Source organism: Carassius gibelio, chromosome B20 (genome assembly GCF_023724105.1).
Source record: "Carassius gibelio isolate Cgi1373 ecotype wild population from Czech Republic chromosome B20, carGib1.2-hapl.c, whole genome shotgun sequence".
Taxonomy (NCBI): Eukaryota; Metazoa; Chordata; class Actinopteri; order Cypriniformes; family Cyprinidae; genus Carassius; species Carassius gibelio.
In genome coordinates, this window is record NC_068415.1 from 10,927,111 (window position 1) to 10,945,844 (window position 18,734).

Here is an 18,734-nt window from a genome sequence, read left to right on the forward strand (position 1 = left end):
CTCAGAAGATAAATTATCACAATTTAATTTTAAATCACAATAAAGAAAAAAAAGGATTATAATGCTCTGTACAACTGAGACAAAAAAACAAACAAACAAAATATATATATATATAATTAACACTTGATTATGTTTTATGAAAGCACTTTTTTTATTTTTAATGCAATCATATTAATTAAAGCATTTAATGTCAGTGAAGTAGATTTTTAAATAATTTCTATATATAATTTTCTATACTTACCCGAGGTAATTTCTATATATAATTATTCTAATACAGAATAATTCTATAAACTTAATTCTATAAACTGAAAAAGAAACCCACAAAATAAAATTAATAGTTAATTTTTTAATAATTTGTAGTTTATAGTTTATTTGTATTGTTAGTTTATATTAAACATTTAAGATATTAAAGATTACCTCTAAGAGAAAATGAGATAAACTATAAAATCAGGAGGGACTTAGCATACACAAAGTCACACTTTACAGTTAAATATTTATAAGTGCAGATAAATGGAAATATAATTAAAAATATATATATTATTGACTAATAAATAATATGGTACCAATGTAAATGTAAATATTTGAAACCAGAGCAGGTATAATAAAAGATGCACACACCCACAATTTATGTGTGACGGTCATTATCTGGACATCATACGCAGAATCAAGGAGTTAACAGGTTTGTATATTGAATGTACAGGAAATGACTCATCTGTCCATGTAGAAATACAGATTTACAGCTCTTTATGAACTCTGCACTTACACACCTGACAAAATACTGATCTGCCAGATTTAATGAACTATTTACAATAAACCACTAGCAGATAGATCAATAAAACACAAAATGATCTAGAAACCTGTCTGATCTCCATCAGCACTGAAGCAACATGGTCAAAGAGTTCTTACCCTTGCGTTTGAAGTATTTAATGACTGACTTGAGCGAAGTCCCAATGAACACCATTATTCCAGTGAGGCAGGTGGATCCGGTGTACAATTGTCACAGCCTCCCAATACACGAGAGCGCTGGACAAGCAGTGTGTGTGTCCACAAACCTGTGTCCTCCTGCCAACAAGTCAGTATGTGCCTCTCCCCTTTTGATCAACGCTTATCGCCTCCACAGTGAGCCCCTCCTACATATACACACACCCTCAACCCAACCCTGGGAAACACCTCCTCCTCCCTTACACACTCTCTCTCTCACACACACACACACACACAGTGGCTCAGAGGGAGGGGTGTAGTATATGCCCCTCTGTTAATCTGTGCTTCGGTTACCAAGGAGCTCACCAGCTCAGCTCTTCCCAAGTATCCTCCCTGTTTCTTCTCTAATACAAGCTCATTAGAAAGGCAAATTGCAAATGAGATATCTTTAATCTCTCACTTATTTTTCCTAGGCTGAAAATACCTCTCCTATTTCTTCTCTAGAGTCAAGCATGGTCTGAATAGTCAAATTTGCCAAGATCCCAAAGTTTTAGATTCTACTATAATACTATAACACCTGGCGTATAAAGATAAGTTTGAATCTTCTTCTGATAATCCTATAGGGGGGAAAAAAATTACAAATGAGATTTCATTAGTATCTTAACTGTTTTTCCTAGACAGCAATGAAATAAAACTTTTGCTTGGGTGCCTGCAATAAAAATAGAAAATGATATAAACTAAAGTTTCTTGAAATAATCAGTTTCTATAAGGTTGGTAAGATTAGAAATAATAATTATAATAATTAAATAAGTATTTCATGCTCACAAAGGTTGCATTTATTAAATAATAATAATTAGAATTAAAAAAAAATTCTAAATATTTCTAATACGCTGATTTGGTGCTCAAGAAATATTCCTCATTACCAACATTTTTATTATTTTGGTGAAGACCTAGAAATTCAAAAGAACAGAATTTATGTTAAAACTGATTTTTTTTTAAAACAATGAAAAAACCTTTGCTGACACTTTTGATCAATTTAATGCAAATAAAATAAAAGTATTAATATATATATATATAATGCTATGGGCTATGATAAAACAACCTGAGCAACAATACTCTCAATCCGGACCATGATGTTTTGCTTCATCTGTTGTAACCAGGCATGTTTGTTCATACTTTGGACATTCACATATGTGCGTATCCATCTCAGTCTTTGCTGAAGGACAGAAGGAGCAGGTCTCCCACTGATAAGCCAGCTTGCCGTGTTAGGACACAGCCACTGAATCTAGACCACTCGAATATAGATCACACACACACAATCTGCCCCATTGTCTACACACACACACCATGACCCTGTTTCTTTTCATTATAGGGGGGTGGGGGGTACAGAGGGATCTGAATGGAAGGCGGGTGATGGGTGGGTGAATTTGGACCTGAATGGGGTTACAAATGATTACTGAACTAGAGGAGGTAATGCATTGAACACCCCTCCCCCCTAAAATATCCCAAGCACCCCCACAGCAAGCCACACTCAACCCAAGGCCATTTCTGATTTTTCCTTACTTATAAATGTTTATTTGTAACATAATGATTCTGAAAGACTGAAAAAGGAAACAAGTGTTTGCTGCTATCTTTTACTCACTGCCAAGTTCAAACAGTGAGGCTTTTCTCTGCGTACAGCCCATATCCGGCCTTTTCCTCTATATCTCAAGCCTATTCTCTCTGCACGTGTTTGTGTGTGTATTCCAGACTCGCTGTTTCCATGTTGTCTGGCACGTGTACAGTATCAGGATTATGCAGCTCATGTGGGCTGCAGTAATTAACATGCTATTGTTCTGTTCTCACTCCACAGACAGCTCAACTATCTCTGTCTGTCACTGCAGGATTACAGTCATTTCAGACATCTGTCTATTTGTGTGTGTTTATGAATATGTACAGTGTAATATACACATACCTCATGGCTAGTCATTTTAACAGAAATTACAAATGTTTATAAAGAATGAGGGAAACAAACTTAGTAAAAGCAATTCAGATGTAAAGAATGTTTGTTCATTTGTGTCAGAAATCTATTTATGAGATTCCAGCGTGAAGCTTATGAACAGCCAATCAAAGAGCTTGAACCTCGCCACTTTTCACACTTGGTCTGGGCTCTCTGCATTCGACAGATCACACTCACCCGTGTTATGTGTGTAATCTGTGTATGTGTAATGGAGCTGTTGTCATATCCCTCCCCCTTCACACGTGTATGCTTTCTCAAACCATTTCCTGCTATTCTGAAAGGTGGTCTATATATATATATATATATATATATATATATATATATATATATATATATATATATATATAATGAAAGTTGTAATATTGTAAAAACAAAAACAAAAAAACAAGCATTTGAGATTGAAAATCTTTATTATTTTTATTATTATTATTAAACCTGGATATAAAGTTGTAATATTGTAAAAAAACTAACAAAAAAAATAACCAAAAGTAATGTTATAATAAAACTGGAGCATGTAAGATTCGGCACTATTTTAAGTCACCAAAAAGTTTTCACATTCAAATTCTTTAAAAAAAATATACATTTTCTTATTTGAACCTGAACATAAACCATTTTTGTAAACAAAAATAATGTTATAAAATAAATAAGAAACATTAAGGATTTAAAACTATTTAAGGTCACTAATAAAAAAATGCTAATTTATTATACTCATATTAATTTTACAGTTTAGCTAATTAATTGTTTTCTCATTTCACCTGGACATAAACAAAACATTTTCGGTCCCTAATAAAAAATGCAACTTTATTGATGATATTTATATACATTTTTCAATTCAACTTTTTTTTCCAATTTAAAGGACAATTTTAGACTTAATTTTTTTAAAACTCATGACCTTTTTCTTCTTTCTAATTCTCTGCACTCTCATAATCATTAGCCCTCCCCCATTTCTCATTCTCTCTCCTGTTGTTGCTTTTGATGCTTATCAAAGTAATCCCCATTGATTTATTTCCTCTTTTTTCCCTCATTCCCTGTCCTGTGGGTTTGTTGGTCTAAATCTTAAAAGCATTAGTCTGATTTATCCTGGGGAGAGACGTGGCCTAATGGATGGAGAGTTGGACTTGAAACCCGAAGGTTGTGGGTTTGAGTCTCAGTTCCTGCAGGGATTGTCAGTGGGGGGAGTGAATAACCAGCACTCTCTTCCACCTTTGATACCATGACTGAGGTGAGACCCTTGAGCAAGGCACAAACTGCTGAACCTGCTCAGACTGTTTGTTCAGTGTTCTCACATACTAAACACAAACACAGCTGTCTCTGCTACCACAAATATTCTGCATTTTCAATCAGCAGTTGTGGAGTGAAGAGAGAAAGTTGGGGTCTTCATTTTTTGCAACCTCATTTGATCAACAAATAAGTGTCATTTCATGCCAACAAATCCTTTTAACTTTAGGGAAGAAAACATTTAATGAAGTACACTTAAGAAACAGGATTTCAGAGAAGTTAGAGATTAAGCACAAAAGCACACGCTCATAAATCCACAGATAATTACAGGTTAGTTAGAAAGATTGTTTTCATTTCGTCAAGGTCAGTCTTAATGACACAGGACTGCTTTCCCACACACCTCAGACATGTAATCAAACAACTCTCAAGAGATTCATTTAGACAGTCACACACACTTCCTCCTGTTTTTTCCTCACTTTAGTCTATAGCATTTTAAATACTGACCTGGAACGTCAGCAATCACTGGGTCTTTTTAGAGAGCCTTTTGTCAGATGTCTCTGAATATCTGTCCTCTAGAACAGTTCATTAATGTCTTTTCTTGATTATTATTCATTTTTTATTTTATAATAATGTTATGTTGTATATAGTTTAACATACTGTTCACTGCAATAATGCATAATATACTAAATTTAAATGACAAATGTAATTTAAAATGTATAAAAAAAAACTACCATTATGAAAGTACTCATTGTATTTTATTGTATATTATATCATGCAATAAAATACATATTTTATATTTACTATGGAATGGTTTATTATAATTATTAATACCTTTGGCAAAATACTGTGCAAAATAATCACATCTATAAAGTACTCTGAAACTAGAGAATATAACTAAAAAAGTGGAAGCTTTATGTTGAGCTCATGAGGTCAAAATAAATAAGGAGGAATCACACTCACACACAAACTCTGCAATTCTGCCTCCAGCTTCAGACCCCAAACACTTGGTATTTGCCCATAACAAATCACTCAGTCCCTTACAATGAGACCCGATAGCTGTAAAACACTTATCAACCGTCTACTGCCACACATGACACAAGAGAAATCTGCATAAAAACAAACATCGCCTACTTGGTTTTGAAAGAAAGGCAATAAAAGGCTGCATGCTTGGAAAGCGTTTGAAATCAAGCCTGGGCTTATTAGCATTTAGTTTGATTTACAGATAAGGCTTGCTAAGAGAGGAATGAGCTGCTAGGAGGACAGAAAGCATCCAGACTGGATGACTGGAGCACTTGGCACTCCACCGATCCTCTGTGAAGATTCCTCAAGTCAGTAGGTTTAGAGAGGCCTATGTTGTGTCATATTGTGTTTGCTCTGAAAGGAAAGTCTCAGGCCATGTCTGGCCACAGAGTGTCTGCATCAGAGTATGTGTGTGGAAGAAGGTCATGCATTGTGTTAAATAATAGGCTTGGGCCCCTCAGTGAAGGAATTCCCTGCTATTGTATCGTCAACGAGAACGTCTAATGGTTAAAGCTAGAATGAATACAACACACATAACGTACAAGCTCACTGAGGGAGGAGAACCTTGAAGAGACTACAAACACCATCAGATCTGACAAATAAAGAAGGGAGGGAAACAAGAGATGATTGAAGTAGAGTCGTCCAGAAAGCCACACCTTTGGTGAAAACACAGAAAAGATGAGCTTGAAAGAGAGATGAAAAGGGGAAAGATCTGAGTGGAGGGAAATAATTAATGAGTCAGCTGTTTTATGGATTACAAATAGCTGAAAACTGATTCAGATCAATATTTGAAGTGGGGAAACCCTTTTGAGAAAATCCTGCAGAAATTAGGTAAAAGTGCAACCCCCCCCCCCCTTAACTTTCTGTCTTACTCCATCTCTAAAACATTTGAAAAAGTAAATACATTTAAATGAAAATTGATAACTACTTAAATACATAAACAATTACATACAATTATATATTACATATAATTAAAAACAAAAATGCATTTTCCTACCAGAAAATGACTAAAATTGGGTCCCTGCATATAATATTTAACTGGTACGGAGGAAACTAGTTTCACATAGAAAAGTAATACTTGCATTGTAAATTAACAATAAGCAATAAGTCAGCAAAACCAAATGTAGTCCTGTTATTGTGTGGATTTATTTGTTTGTTTTTTTATTTCACTAAGCTTCCAGCACCACAAGCACAGTCATATTTGGCCTGTTTTTCGATTTTCTTGTCTAAAGGAGAACAACCACCCTGGCTGGCTATAAATAAGACCAACGACAGTCTGTTTTCTGAACACAAACCGGCGTGCAATGGTCAGCGAGTTGTGTTTTCTGCAGGACACCAGGTGGGCAGCTGTTAATGTGTCCCCCTCACATAAAGTCTTTTCAGCATGTTTCTCTCTGAGGGGTCTGAGCCGTTAGAGCCGTTTGTTTGGACACTGAGGTGCTCTTTTGTCCAGACATGGTTAGAGTAGTAATTCTGTCTGTTTTGCAGGAGATTTTGTTGTGCCTTTTCATTTTAGTTCTATTAAAGGGAAATAATTTGATCTCATTCTCTACATGACATACCAAAGTTTGGGGACAGTAAGATTTGAGTTTTAAGGACCAAAACATTTGGTCAGTCTCTTATGCTCACCAAGGCTGAATTTATTTGAGCAATATTATAATTATTTGAGTTTTCTATTTTTAAATAGTTTAAAACATAAATGATTCCTGTGATGACAAGCTGAATTTACAGCAGATGTTACTCCACTCTTTAGTGTTACATGTTTAATAATAATTCTTTGATGAATAAAAAGTTCAAAAGAACAGCATTAATTTGAAATAGAAATCTTTTGCATCCTTATAAATGTCTTTACTGTCATATTTGATCGAACCCCATACCTATGAACAGTAGTGAGTATGTTGGGTTTCCTGGAGCTCAACTGGTAGAGCATGAATTTGACTCCCTGGAACCATATGCTTTAAAACATCTGTCAAATACATAATGTTTTGCATTTGTGCTTCTACTTGTGGACCCCATGTACAGCAGCTGTCCGAGGGGAGCCATTACTGAAGAAAAGATTGAGTTTGAGCACTAGTCTCAAGGTACCTCATCTGTTGAAGATGTTCCATTGCGGTGACCTGCCAAAGTACACAAAGCTCTCTGTTTCCCCAATGCACAGAGCACAGAGAATTAGATGAGGCAGAATGCATGGAAACAAGTGAACCTCACACACACAGGGGTGTCTCAGGACACAGGCATGCACACACACCTCCGTCTTCTGCAGTATGGATTTGAGCAACATGATAAATAATTGGACAGCAGTCTTTGTCTCAAACCCTTGTGTGCATTAATGCAAAAGGTGCACATGCTGACTCTAAAAGGTCATGGGGATAGTTTGTCAATACAATGTCTCAAAGACTGTGTGCTTGTCTCCTCACATGATCAACCTTTAATGCAGCTCATTGAATTCATCACAGTGGACAAGCTGTGTGTTCAGTCTTGTCCCGTTTATATTAATGGTTGAGACAAAGACCATCCAGTGACTGCGCATGTGACATTTGCTTTAATGTATCAGACAAATTCAATAACACATAAAACATCAAGTCTTTATTCTTTAAGATAAAAGTGTTTTTGGAAAGATGTCTGGCTTTTTTCACAATTGTAATTTTAGAGAAGCATAATGTCTTTAATCACAGTGTTTATATATATATATATATATATATATATATATATATATATATATATATATATATATATATATATATATATATATATATATATATATATATATATATATATATTAGAGATGCACTGCAATTTTGGCCGCCGAAAGTTATCAGCTGAAAATGGCCTTTTCAGTTTCTGGCCAAAAACCTCATTTCATAGGCTAGAAAACATTCAAATATTGTCAACATTGTCAAATATACTACCATTCAAAAGTTCTGAATGGAAGAATTTCTATATTTAGAAATATAACAGTACCTTCAGTTTGCAGTTTTGTCAGTAATTAGCTGCATCATATTAATATATCAAAGGTCAGTGAGCATCTAGTCCTCATTACTGTAATGGAGAAGAGTACTGGAGCAAACTGACCCATATTTTCCACTAAACACTGAAACCGGTGCTCGGTGGAGAGAAATAGTGCATGATTAAGTCACAGCCTGCATCCAGAGTTCAAACGTCAAATTCTGGACAAACCCAAGAGTTCGATGAAGGACAGAAGAGATCTGTCACGATCAACAGAGCTCTTATAGGACACCTCAAAACGAACAAGCTCCATGGGATGAGGAATATAACAGCCAATTAGTCAAACGCAACCATGTGAGATTTGCAACATCATTTTAGTCAGATTTCCACTGAGACTTCAGCCTCAGGGATAAGATGGAGTCACTGTTGCTGTGGAAACAGGATGTGATGATGCCAGGATGTACCAACGGGACATCAATCTATCCCTTTTGTCATTAACACGAGAGAACAGGGATACCGAGCATATGCAGGCAGTATTACCAACACACATCCATAAGTAGATATCTATCTATATAGAGGGAAACAGAAGCAATAACAATCTGGTTCAGTCCATAGAGACTCTTAATGGAAGTGTGAACACGAAGATGCGCAAATTAACAGGTTTTTAATGAGGAAGATTCATATGACAGCTGCCATGATAGTGCTGCAGACATTCATCCCACATTAAAACACATAGTGCTTAATTACACATCATTATCCTGAACACTAATTTACCAATAAGGCTATCATTTAGCCCTCTTTAAGCCGTGACAATATTCAAATGGACATCTTTGAGGACACCTGGAATCGGAAAGACTAATTTTCTTAAGTGGCAAACAGAGCCACAAGTGCATGCTCAAGGGTGAGGGGTTGTGTGAAGGGGTTTTGAATATCTTGTAACCCTATCCCCTAAACCTGTCCTCTCTCTCTGAATGATGCAGGGAAAGATGAAAGTGGGGTTTTTAAATCACTCAAATTTCTCCCACCCCCTCTCATGTGTCCTATCAATAAGATGAAGCACCACAGATGGAAAAACAGAGTTCATTTCATATAGATCCTAAGACCACTTTGATAACATGCCTCTTCCCCTGAGGACTCCCAAAGGAGTCTGGGTAATTTACTGATCAAATATTGAACTTTAAAATGCCTCTGGGAATAACTCTGACAGGGCCTACAATTTTCACTTTAATGACAAAAGAAATTCCCCTTGTCCACATAACTGAACTTCATTGCAACACAGTATTCAAATAGCAGACTTGTAGAATACAAATATTCAATAGTTGATATATTCAATCGTATTAATATATAATCATATATTAATAATAATAACAAAAGCACATAACAAAATTAAAACTTAAGCAAGAAGGAAAAATATAAAAAAAGCTAATTCAAACTATTTATGATATAATATAAAATTCAAACTATTGGTAATATAATATAATAATATTGTTTACATTGAAAGTATGGAAGAGTTCCCAGGAGGACCCGTCTCATTTATAGCTGTGAAATGCTGTGTGGTCAGCGCCATCTAGTGGTTACACTAGGTTTGAACAACTGATTGTCAAACTGAAGGTTCAATTGCTTGTGAATCTGTGCTGACCAAGCAACATTAAGGGAGCAACATTAAATATGACCTTAACAACACTAAATCGCTGTAGCATTCCATCTTTCCACATCTTTGACACTCTCACTGCCTAAATCCTTCTAATTACTCTCTCTCCATTCATCTTTTATATCATAACAAGTCTCTGAGGAGTCACAGAGGTCTGACTCTGGTCAGCGATATAATAGAGATCTTTCTTCTCTAGCCTTCATCAATAAAGGACCACGAGTCTCTCAGGAACTCAGTTCTGAGTCAAATTATGCTAGGAGTCTTAATGAAGCACAGTACAGTTATTCCAAACAAAGAGAGGTCACACTCCAAGAAAACATTCAGTTTATAGACTATGACTTGTAAGTTGCTCTGTGACATTTATATTTGGATTTGTGCACAGGGTGAACATGTGGCCAGACAAATGAAACACTGGTCAGCCAGCAGACCTATTTATCAGAGTTAATGAGACTTAATTAAAGATCAAGGTAAACCAGCAGCTGTTGTTTCACCTGTCCACATCGAGATCACAAGCACCTGCTACATCCAAATCCTGTTACTGAGGTGTGTGTCTTCAACGCATGACAAATAAACTGGAAACCTGGAGCTGAATGGAAACTAAAAAGTGAAGAATGGAAGTGTGAATCAGATACACTGTCAATTCAATGCTAAAGAGCAGAGGCTTTTCCATGGCCATGATGGCTGGCGCAGCTTTTGCAGTGTAAAGGATCTAAAATAATTCACTTAAATGATGCCTAATGTTGGGTGAAACTAGCCCGTCCTTGCTTTTTAACCCCACTGACCTTTCGACTAATGTAATTTAGCACTATTCTTTAGGACATATGGCTTTGAGGAATCGATCAATGCATGTGACGCCTGTCAGACCTCACGCTCTGAATCTGAGCCCTCTGCTTAGAGATGACCTGTAACCCAATGACCGAACACCCAGCTCAGAGAGGAAACGTACTGTAGTTTTGCTGTCAGATGATCGTAAAGGACCTGGAATAAGATACAAGTAGAGATGGATACAACAGTCTGGTTCAGTTTTTATCTGTGGAGAGAAATAATGCTGATCAGGAATAAACAAATAAATAACAATTTTAGGTGTATCTCTCTGTTTTTCTAAGCCATTTACAAAAAGTAATTGTTTTACTGAAAATAAATGTTTTCCTTTGCAATAACTAGAAATTATACAACTCCACACAAACTATAAATTTATATATCAATTTTCTGGAAAATTATTACTGATTAATGATATGATTTTTAAGACTTCATCAATTCGTCTCCCCAATACAATTTCAATCCAACAACTCTAATCACAACTCAGTCTCACAAACTTAAATGACAAAACAAAATTATTTGGACATTAACATTAAAATGTAAAAAAGATAAAACCTGATCAATGAATGCAAGAGAACACAGTACTGGCCTGACTGGGACCCACACTGTTTGACTGGTGAATTTCCAATCACTTTGAAATATTTTATTATTTGCCAAGATTTTTCCAAGCTTGGAAACAACACCACTTCAACTCCAAATCAATCATTTATCCCCCTTTCTACTCGGCAAACATCTGATGTCCAGCACTGAATAAAAATAGTCTTAACACTCAATCCCCTAAAGAGATTAATCCAGCAACCAAAACTTAATTACAGCTGCCATGATGGAAGAGGAGGCCCAGTTAGTGCCTAAACTAAACCAAACAAGCCCGAAAGAGTCAATAAGGCCCCGTCTCATCATGATGGAGAGGCGCTGCTTGGACAGATGTGTATGCAGAGTGGGAATGACCATTTTAAATCTCTCTCTCTCACACAGACACACACCCACACACACCATTACATTCATATGTAGTGACCTCTTGTCACCCTCAGCCAACACACAATATAAAGAGCCGCATGAAGATGCTCTCTAAAGTTAATTAGGGCCATTACAGATGCTGTGCATGTGCCTGGAGAGTGTGATGAATAGACCGCTAAAAATTTTGATTCAAGATTTTGCCACAACTGACATACTGAAGCAGCCACAGCTGTATGGGAGTTTTGCTCGCCCGGGTTGGGTGTTGCTGTGCAGTTAAAGGTCCCATTCTTCGTGATCCCATGTTTTAAACTTTAGTTAGTGTGTAATGCTGTTATTAGAGTATAAATAATATCTGTACAATTCTAAAGCTCAAAGTTCAATACCAAGCGAGATATTTTATTTAAGAGAATTAGGTTAGGGTTAGGGTTATAACAGAATTTGCCTACATCGAACGACCAGTTTGGACTACATCCCTCTACTTCCTGCAGTAATGACGTCACTAGAACTGTTTTTTTGACTAACCTCCGGCCACAGGAATACACAAAAAAGGGGGCGTGATCTTGTTGCGCTCCCACGACGAAGAAGGAAGAGTTGCGTTTGTAGAGTGTGTTTGCTGCCATGTCGTCGAAACGCTGTTATTTTCATCTCAGAGTCCAATCATCTTTGTTTGGGCTTCCCAGGGATGCTGTACTTGGAGATCAATGGTTACGATTTATGTTTAACTCAATTCCCGAAAATTATAATCCACATGTAAAACTATGTGCAGCACATTTTGCTGAGGACAGTTTCCTCAATCTAAATCAGTTTAATGCCGGATTTGCACAAAGATGATTCTTGAAAGATGGAGCAGTTCCCTCTTTGTCCGGAGAAAGCGTTGTTTATGGACCACAAAAGGTAAATGTACTTTATTAGGTTGGTGCGTTTAACAGTTTCTGTAAATTACTACACAAAGGGCAACGCTGTTTAGCTTTGTTAACTAGATGTTAGGGCTGTGCAAAAAAATCGAATGCGATCTCGTCAGTAAAAACGCTCCTGTGATTATAAGTACGTCTATAGCACATGCGTTCTATTACTGTCTATGGTTCGGATCAGGATTGCCAGGTTTTCAAAACAAATCCTGCCCACTTGCTTCTCAAAACTACTCCAAAACTAGCCCAATCGCGTTTCCAAGAGGACAGCGTGCGCTAAGCTGCTGTCGAATCACAACACAGGAACAGCTGGCCCAATCAGAATTCGTTACGTATTTCTGAAGGAGGGACTTTATAGAACAAGGAAGTCATCAGCCCGTTTTTATGACAGTGAAAACAGCGGTATACAGATAAGTGAATTGTGTGAAAAATACTGTCACGCGAAACATGAACACATGTTATATTGCACACAGTAAACACAATCAAAGCTTAAGAAACACACGAAAAACGTGACCTTTAATGTGTTGTGGGTAGTTCCAAAGTAGTTCTTTTTTTTTAAGATGTTAGTCAAAAGAGCCCTACAAATCTCTTTGTAACTCTTTCATGTAAATCAACTGGAGTCTTTAGAAATGAATTAGGTTCATTAGGTCATACTGATATAAAATAACAATACAGTACAATTTAATCTCAACTCAACAAGAAATGTCAACGTGTGCCAGACAAGTGTGCCAAAGTTTAATACTAGGTGTTAGAGTTTTTCTTATAAAGTAAGCAGCACTAACAATTAAAAAAAACTCCATCTAAGAACAAAAGAAGCAGCCTTCCACAATGAATGACACCTCTTGGTCCTCCTCGAAAAACACAGGACATCGACCCCACACAGAGTGACACTCCTGTACAGTTGGGTGACTCCACCGCAATTCTTGATGAAGGCGGTGAACATATGATGAAGGCGGTGGGGGTGGGATTGGGACAGAAAGATGGAAAGAGTAAAAGGAGTAAGAGAATCCACCTGTCTTTAAGGAATGGTAACATAAGCAGTGAGGTTTCTTTTGTCCATGTCCTGACATCAGCGGGGGATATGTGTGCATGCCTGAGGGGATTCGACGATTAACAAAGTGCCTTTGTCATGCTGCCGGACTGAACTGTAAGAGTTAGTTAGGCAGTGTAAAGATGAAGCCTTTTGTATTCACAATTCACAGCAAGGGGCTAAGGCTACCCACAATCCCTTACTGAGATTAAGGATACAAGGAGCATGGAAACAATAGTAGCGGACCAAAATAACTTTGCCCTACTTAAGCAGGGGTCTGATGGTCATCAGGGCAGTCAATCATCCCTGGGATGGCCGCTGAGGTCAAGCTAAGCAAGATAATGGTGTTAATACATGCTCTTCGATTGGAGTCCAAGTCAATGCTTAACTCTGAACAAATGCTGGATTTAACCAGGTACTCCTTCCCCATCATAATAATCTTATTGGACCTAGAAGATGACTATATTGTTAAATCAGTGGCCTAGATTCTCCATCTAGGTTCTTCTGTAACAATTTACAGACAGTATTTTGCTCTGACTTTCTATCTCCAGAATACCAATTTTCTCTGATTTTCTCATCGGCTCGGCCACCAATGCATTTTGGCTCCAATTTCCAACTCCCTTGAGAAATGAATTTCGTTAAACACATCTCATTATTCAGTATCTGCTCCTGCCCGTTTCTGTCAGACGTCCCCTGAGAGGATATATTGAAGACCAAACACTGGCCACAATGCTTGAGCTCGGCTTAGCAGAGATCTGTGAAACACCTGCTCAGTGCCTAATACTGTAACACTGCTTCATCCATGACCAGTGTCAATGAACAATACAAGACGCAGAGGAGGAAAGAAAGGACAAAATAATTGGGAAAAAATCGAAGGGGGAAAGAGATACTGTGTGAGTTCACACTAAAAACTATATACGAAGACTGTTAATTCAGCAGGGCATGACAGTACTGTTCTGAACACAAAGCAGAGCTGATCTATGGAGCATCTTGAGCTGTCACAACACATTAGCTCAGACCCGCGTGAGAGGGCAGAGACCATCAGCTCTATGTTGACACTAGAGCAGCCCGGATCAACTTTAAACTAAACTCTACAGACACTGAGCACCTTGCCAAAGAGAGAGAGAGAGAGAAAAAAAACATTAAGCCACAACAGCCCATGTGGTACAGTGATTTTAGCCAGGTTGTTCTTTCTCTTTTATTCTAACATTTATCTTTCTCTATAGTAACTACAATCTCCATGTACCTTTATTTAGTATATCAATCATATGTTTAAAACCTCCCCTAAAGCCTTTTTTTGTCTTACTTATCGCCTGCTTTATAAAATATCTTCATCCTCTTCTTTTATATTACACCCATCATCTTCTCCCTCTTCAATCTCAACCCCATTCATACACATTCATTGTCCCCCTCTTCACCTCTCTGGTCTGTTTTCTCCCCTCCACTGGTTTCATCAGATAATAATTGACTCAGTGAGGTGATTGGGGATGCTGTATCTGGGTCAGTTCTGTCCCCTCCATCAGAAACAGGAAAGATCAGTCAGCTGTTTCCCATTGTCCTGGGTTCCCATGGGCAGCTGGGTCACATCTCCTCTGTTTCTTATCATTCGACTGTATCTGAGCATCTGATATGACTCATATAGACAATCAATACAAGCTAACGTGTGCTTAAAGGGCCTATCTAAAAAACTAAACACTACACATGATTAAAGACACTGTTTGAAATGGCCTATGTTTACCATTACGCCATAAATGTATCCCCATCCATCAGCCTCACCTTTTGCACTTGACTTTTCCTGCACACTTCATACCATAACCTTTAGAGTCGCCCATTGATTGCATATATCGGTAAATCATGAATGGCCAAAAATCCATATGTGTGATGCTATGAAAGATCAATAAATGGCCTTCTGTGTGATACCAAGTGAATGAACCTAACCTTATTAAGGACAGGAAGAGAAGAGGCCCCAAGGGGTCAAGCCAAAAAGGCTCAGTTATGTCTCTAAAGGTCAAAGGCCACAAAGTCTTAACAGAACAATCTGTGTGCTGATTGGTTCGAACGCCTTAGACACAAGCATTCACACCAAAGACAATGACAGCGGACATGGTGTGTTCTGAGACATGAGCAAATCCAGCCGCTAAAATCAACATAAATGGTAAATGGTGTGGAAAAGTTGGGAAAAAGTGCTTAAACAGTTTATACTTAAGAGATAATTCACACACAAATTTAAATTCTGTCACCTGTCACTCACCTTCATGTTGATACAAACATGTATGACTTATTTTCTTCAGCAGAACAGAAAATGTTGGTAACAAAGCAGTTTTACTTAACACTGACTTCCATTGTAAGGATGTCAAAAAACAACAACAAAAAAAACATACATTTCTCAAATTATATTCTTTTGTATTTTCTACAGAAGAGGAATGCCTTGCAGGTTGGGAATGACATGAGGGTGAGGAAATAATGATGGAATTCAAATTTTTTAGTGAACTAACCATTTACATAACTATTACAACACATATCATGTGCTGTGCACTAGTTGTCACTGGACTTTTCCATTTAAATCAAACTTACATCGTTAGTTCAGCCAAAAATGAAAATTCTGCCATTAGTTACTCAGCCTCATTTCGTTTTAAACCCGTAAGACTTTCATTCACCTTCGGAACACAAATTAAGATATTTTTGATGGAATCTGAGAGCTCTCTGACGCTCCATAGACAGCAAGGGTCCTACCATGATCAACGCACAGAAACGTAGTAAAGACATCTGTAAAATAATCCATGTGACATCAGGGGTTCAACTGTAATTTTACAAAGCTATAAGAAAACTTTTTGTGCGCAAAGAAAACAATAATAACAATGTATTCAACAATTCTTCTCCCAGAGATACCGTCTTCCACCATTTTTAAGAGTACTCACTGATCGTAAAGTGTTCTTTTCTGTCTATAGAGGGTCAGAGAGCTCTCCGATTCCATCAACAATATCTTAATTTTTTTTCTGAAGATGAACGAAGGTCTAGTGGGTTTGGAACAACAAAAGGTTGCGTAATTAATGACAGAATTTTTGGGTGAGCTATACCTTTAACTAGCTACTAAATCCACTATAATGACACCAGCCAACCTTTTACTACATTCAAAACCATACAAACTCTTCTGTATACTCACTAGGAAAGCATGATACTGAGTTCCTCTTGCAACAAGACTCAGAGCGTGTAAGTGTGTCCCCTTTTGATCCTTTGCCCTCCACTCGTAGCATTGGTTTAGGGGTCCACAGTGATTCTGGTCTCTGATGGACCTTGGAGGCCAGCAGTCTGCGTTTGATACCGCACTCACTCCTGGTGCTGGGGGCTTGGGCTGGTTCCAGGGCGGAAGACTGGAGCTGTGAGGGTGGATTGTTACCCATCTTGCAGGTGCAAAGTTTGGCATCCCACACTTGGTAGCAGCAGTCAGCTACATGCACTATGGAGAGGTGCTGAGCATATGTCAGCATGCTTAAAGATCCTCGGGCCTAAAGCTCTCCTGGGGGCGGTCCTTGATTCGACCCCCCTCCCTCTCACACAACCTCTTCATCGGCCAAACTCAGGTCTGTCCCCTGCCCTCCCATCCTCAATCCTGGGGGGGAGGGAGGCGGTGGGCAGGGCTTGTTCTTTGCAGCACACAAGGGACTCTCGGTGGACCTCGAGAGGACAAACCCCTCTCCTCCTCGATGCACTCTTTTCTTTTGGTCTGCTTGAATGAAGCTGAATTGATTTGCGCAAACAAAAGCCACATTCCACGAGGTGTCAGATTACACACAGACACACATCTCCAAAACAAGCAAAAAAATTAATGAAAAAACCCATGAACATCAGGGACTAGCTATGTATGAGATGGTTCCAGATGTTAAAAGTAAAAAAATTAATTAATGAAAAAAAGAAAAGAAAATGCTACTCAGTGTTTTATTTTTGCAAAATTGTTAACATTTCTCATATGTATAGAACTGCGTTGCATTTCCCAAAAGCATTGTAAGCTTAAGTACATTGTAGACCCATTGAAACCAATGGAGCTACGATTTAGGCTTACAATGCTTTTGTGAGAGAACACAATTATTGTATGAAGTTATTACTGATCTTTCACCTCTCTGGACAGAAATGATTACTAACTATCATGAACTCTTTGTCCCCTTGGTGTTTTGGCCAGTGTGTTTGGCTCCTCTTGATCATCTTGAGGACATGTCTTAACACGGATTATCAGACAGACACACACAGTCACACAGATGCCCATGTTACAGGTAATTAAGCCGAAATGCAAGAGCTCAAGCACCTCATCCAACACAGAAACAGGTCGATGTCTACTGGCTTTAGGGTAAATGTCAAACACAGATCTAGCATTCCACTGAATTGCTTAACCAGATTTAGTTCTAAATTGCACATTAAACCACATCTTTTTTAAAACCGAGGCATAAACTTCCTTAAAAAGAAGTCATTTCCTTAGTCAAATTACATTCCCAGTCAGAGACTCAGCAGAAACTCTGCCCAAGGAAAATACTAATCATACTATATATATCAGAGTTCACTGCTTCACAGTCCATAGTACTATTGAGTGCTGTTTAATATGCGTTTTTAATCACATGTGCTAATCTAAATACAATCTGATGAAAGTGAATTGTGTTGGGTGTTGCTAAACTGCTAAAAACAACAAATTGTGTAGACCTGGCAATCATGACAATCATGACTCGAGAACAGGACAGGTTACAAATAGAGAAACAGCGCCCTCCAGCTGTGGATTGGATAATACACTGCATTATAGTCCCATAAAGTCACAACGTTTTTTAAATACTTGTTTTTGTTCGGTGGTTGGGCGAGAACAACCAGGTCAGCATTTCACTATACACCTGGCACAAAGTGAAATTAACCATTATACACTCATCCTCATTCCTTTCTACAGAAGTGTCACAAGGCTTTCGAGATCTACAGAAGATATTTAAAAAAAGTGTTCTTCAGAAATCATGTGATACTACAGAAGTATCTGAATGCCTGAAGTAAAACTGCACTTTTACGTGCGAGTACTAAGCGTGCTGTAAACTGACCAGCGAGGAATGTGGCAGACAGTAAGCGTGAGAACTCCTCGTAGAGGTCAAAGTGTATGAGATGTCATCCTGAGAGTCACAGTCTCTCAAACATACCAGCAGCACAGGTGTCTGAAGTATAACAAGACTGTGGAGGTCACAGAGGGGCAGAACTAAAACAGTATCAAGGTTAACAAGAAGGTTAACAAGGCCGCAAAAA

General features: G+C 37.8%; 1 protein-coding gene across 10 annotated transcripts in view; it reads right to left on the minus strand.

Moving 5' to 3' along the window:
• Positions 1–18,734, minus strand: part of nhsl1b (NHS-like 1b) — an 87,787-nt gene that overhangs the window by 18,520 nt on the left and 50,533 nt on the right. The window contains exon 1 of one of the 10 annotated variants that reach the window (XM_052586344.1): positions 16,633–17,149. The exons of 6 other annotated variants lie outside the window; for them this stretch is intronic. In XM_052586344.1, coding sequence (XP_052442304.1) covers positions 16,633–16,957 — 325 coding nt within the window. In that variant the 5' untranslated portion in view covers positions 16,958–17,149. Of the gene's footprint in view, positions 1–906; positions 1,125–16,632; positions 17,150–18,734 lie in introns of those variants that run through there. 3 more of the 10 variants (XM_052586347.1, XM_052586350.1, XM_052586352.1) reach the window with 3 other exon arrangements.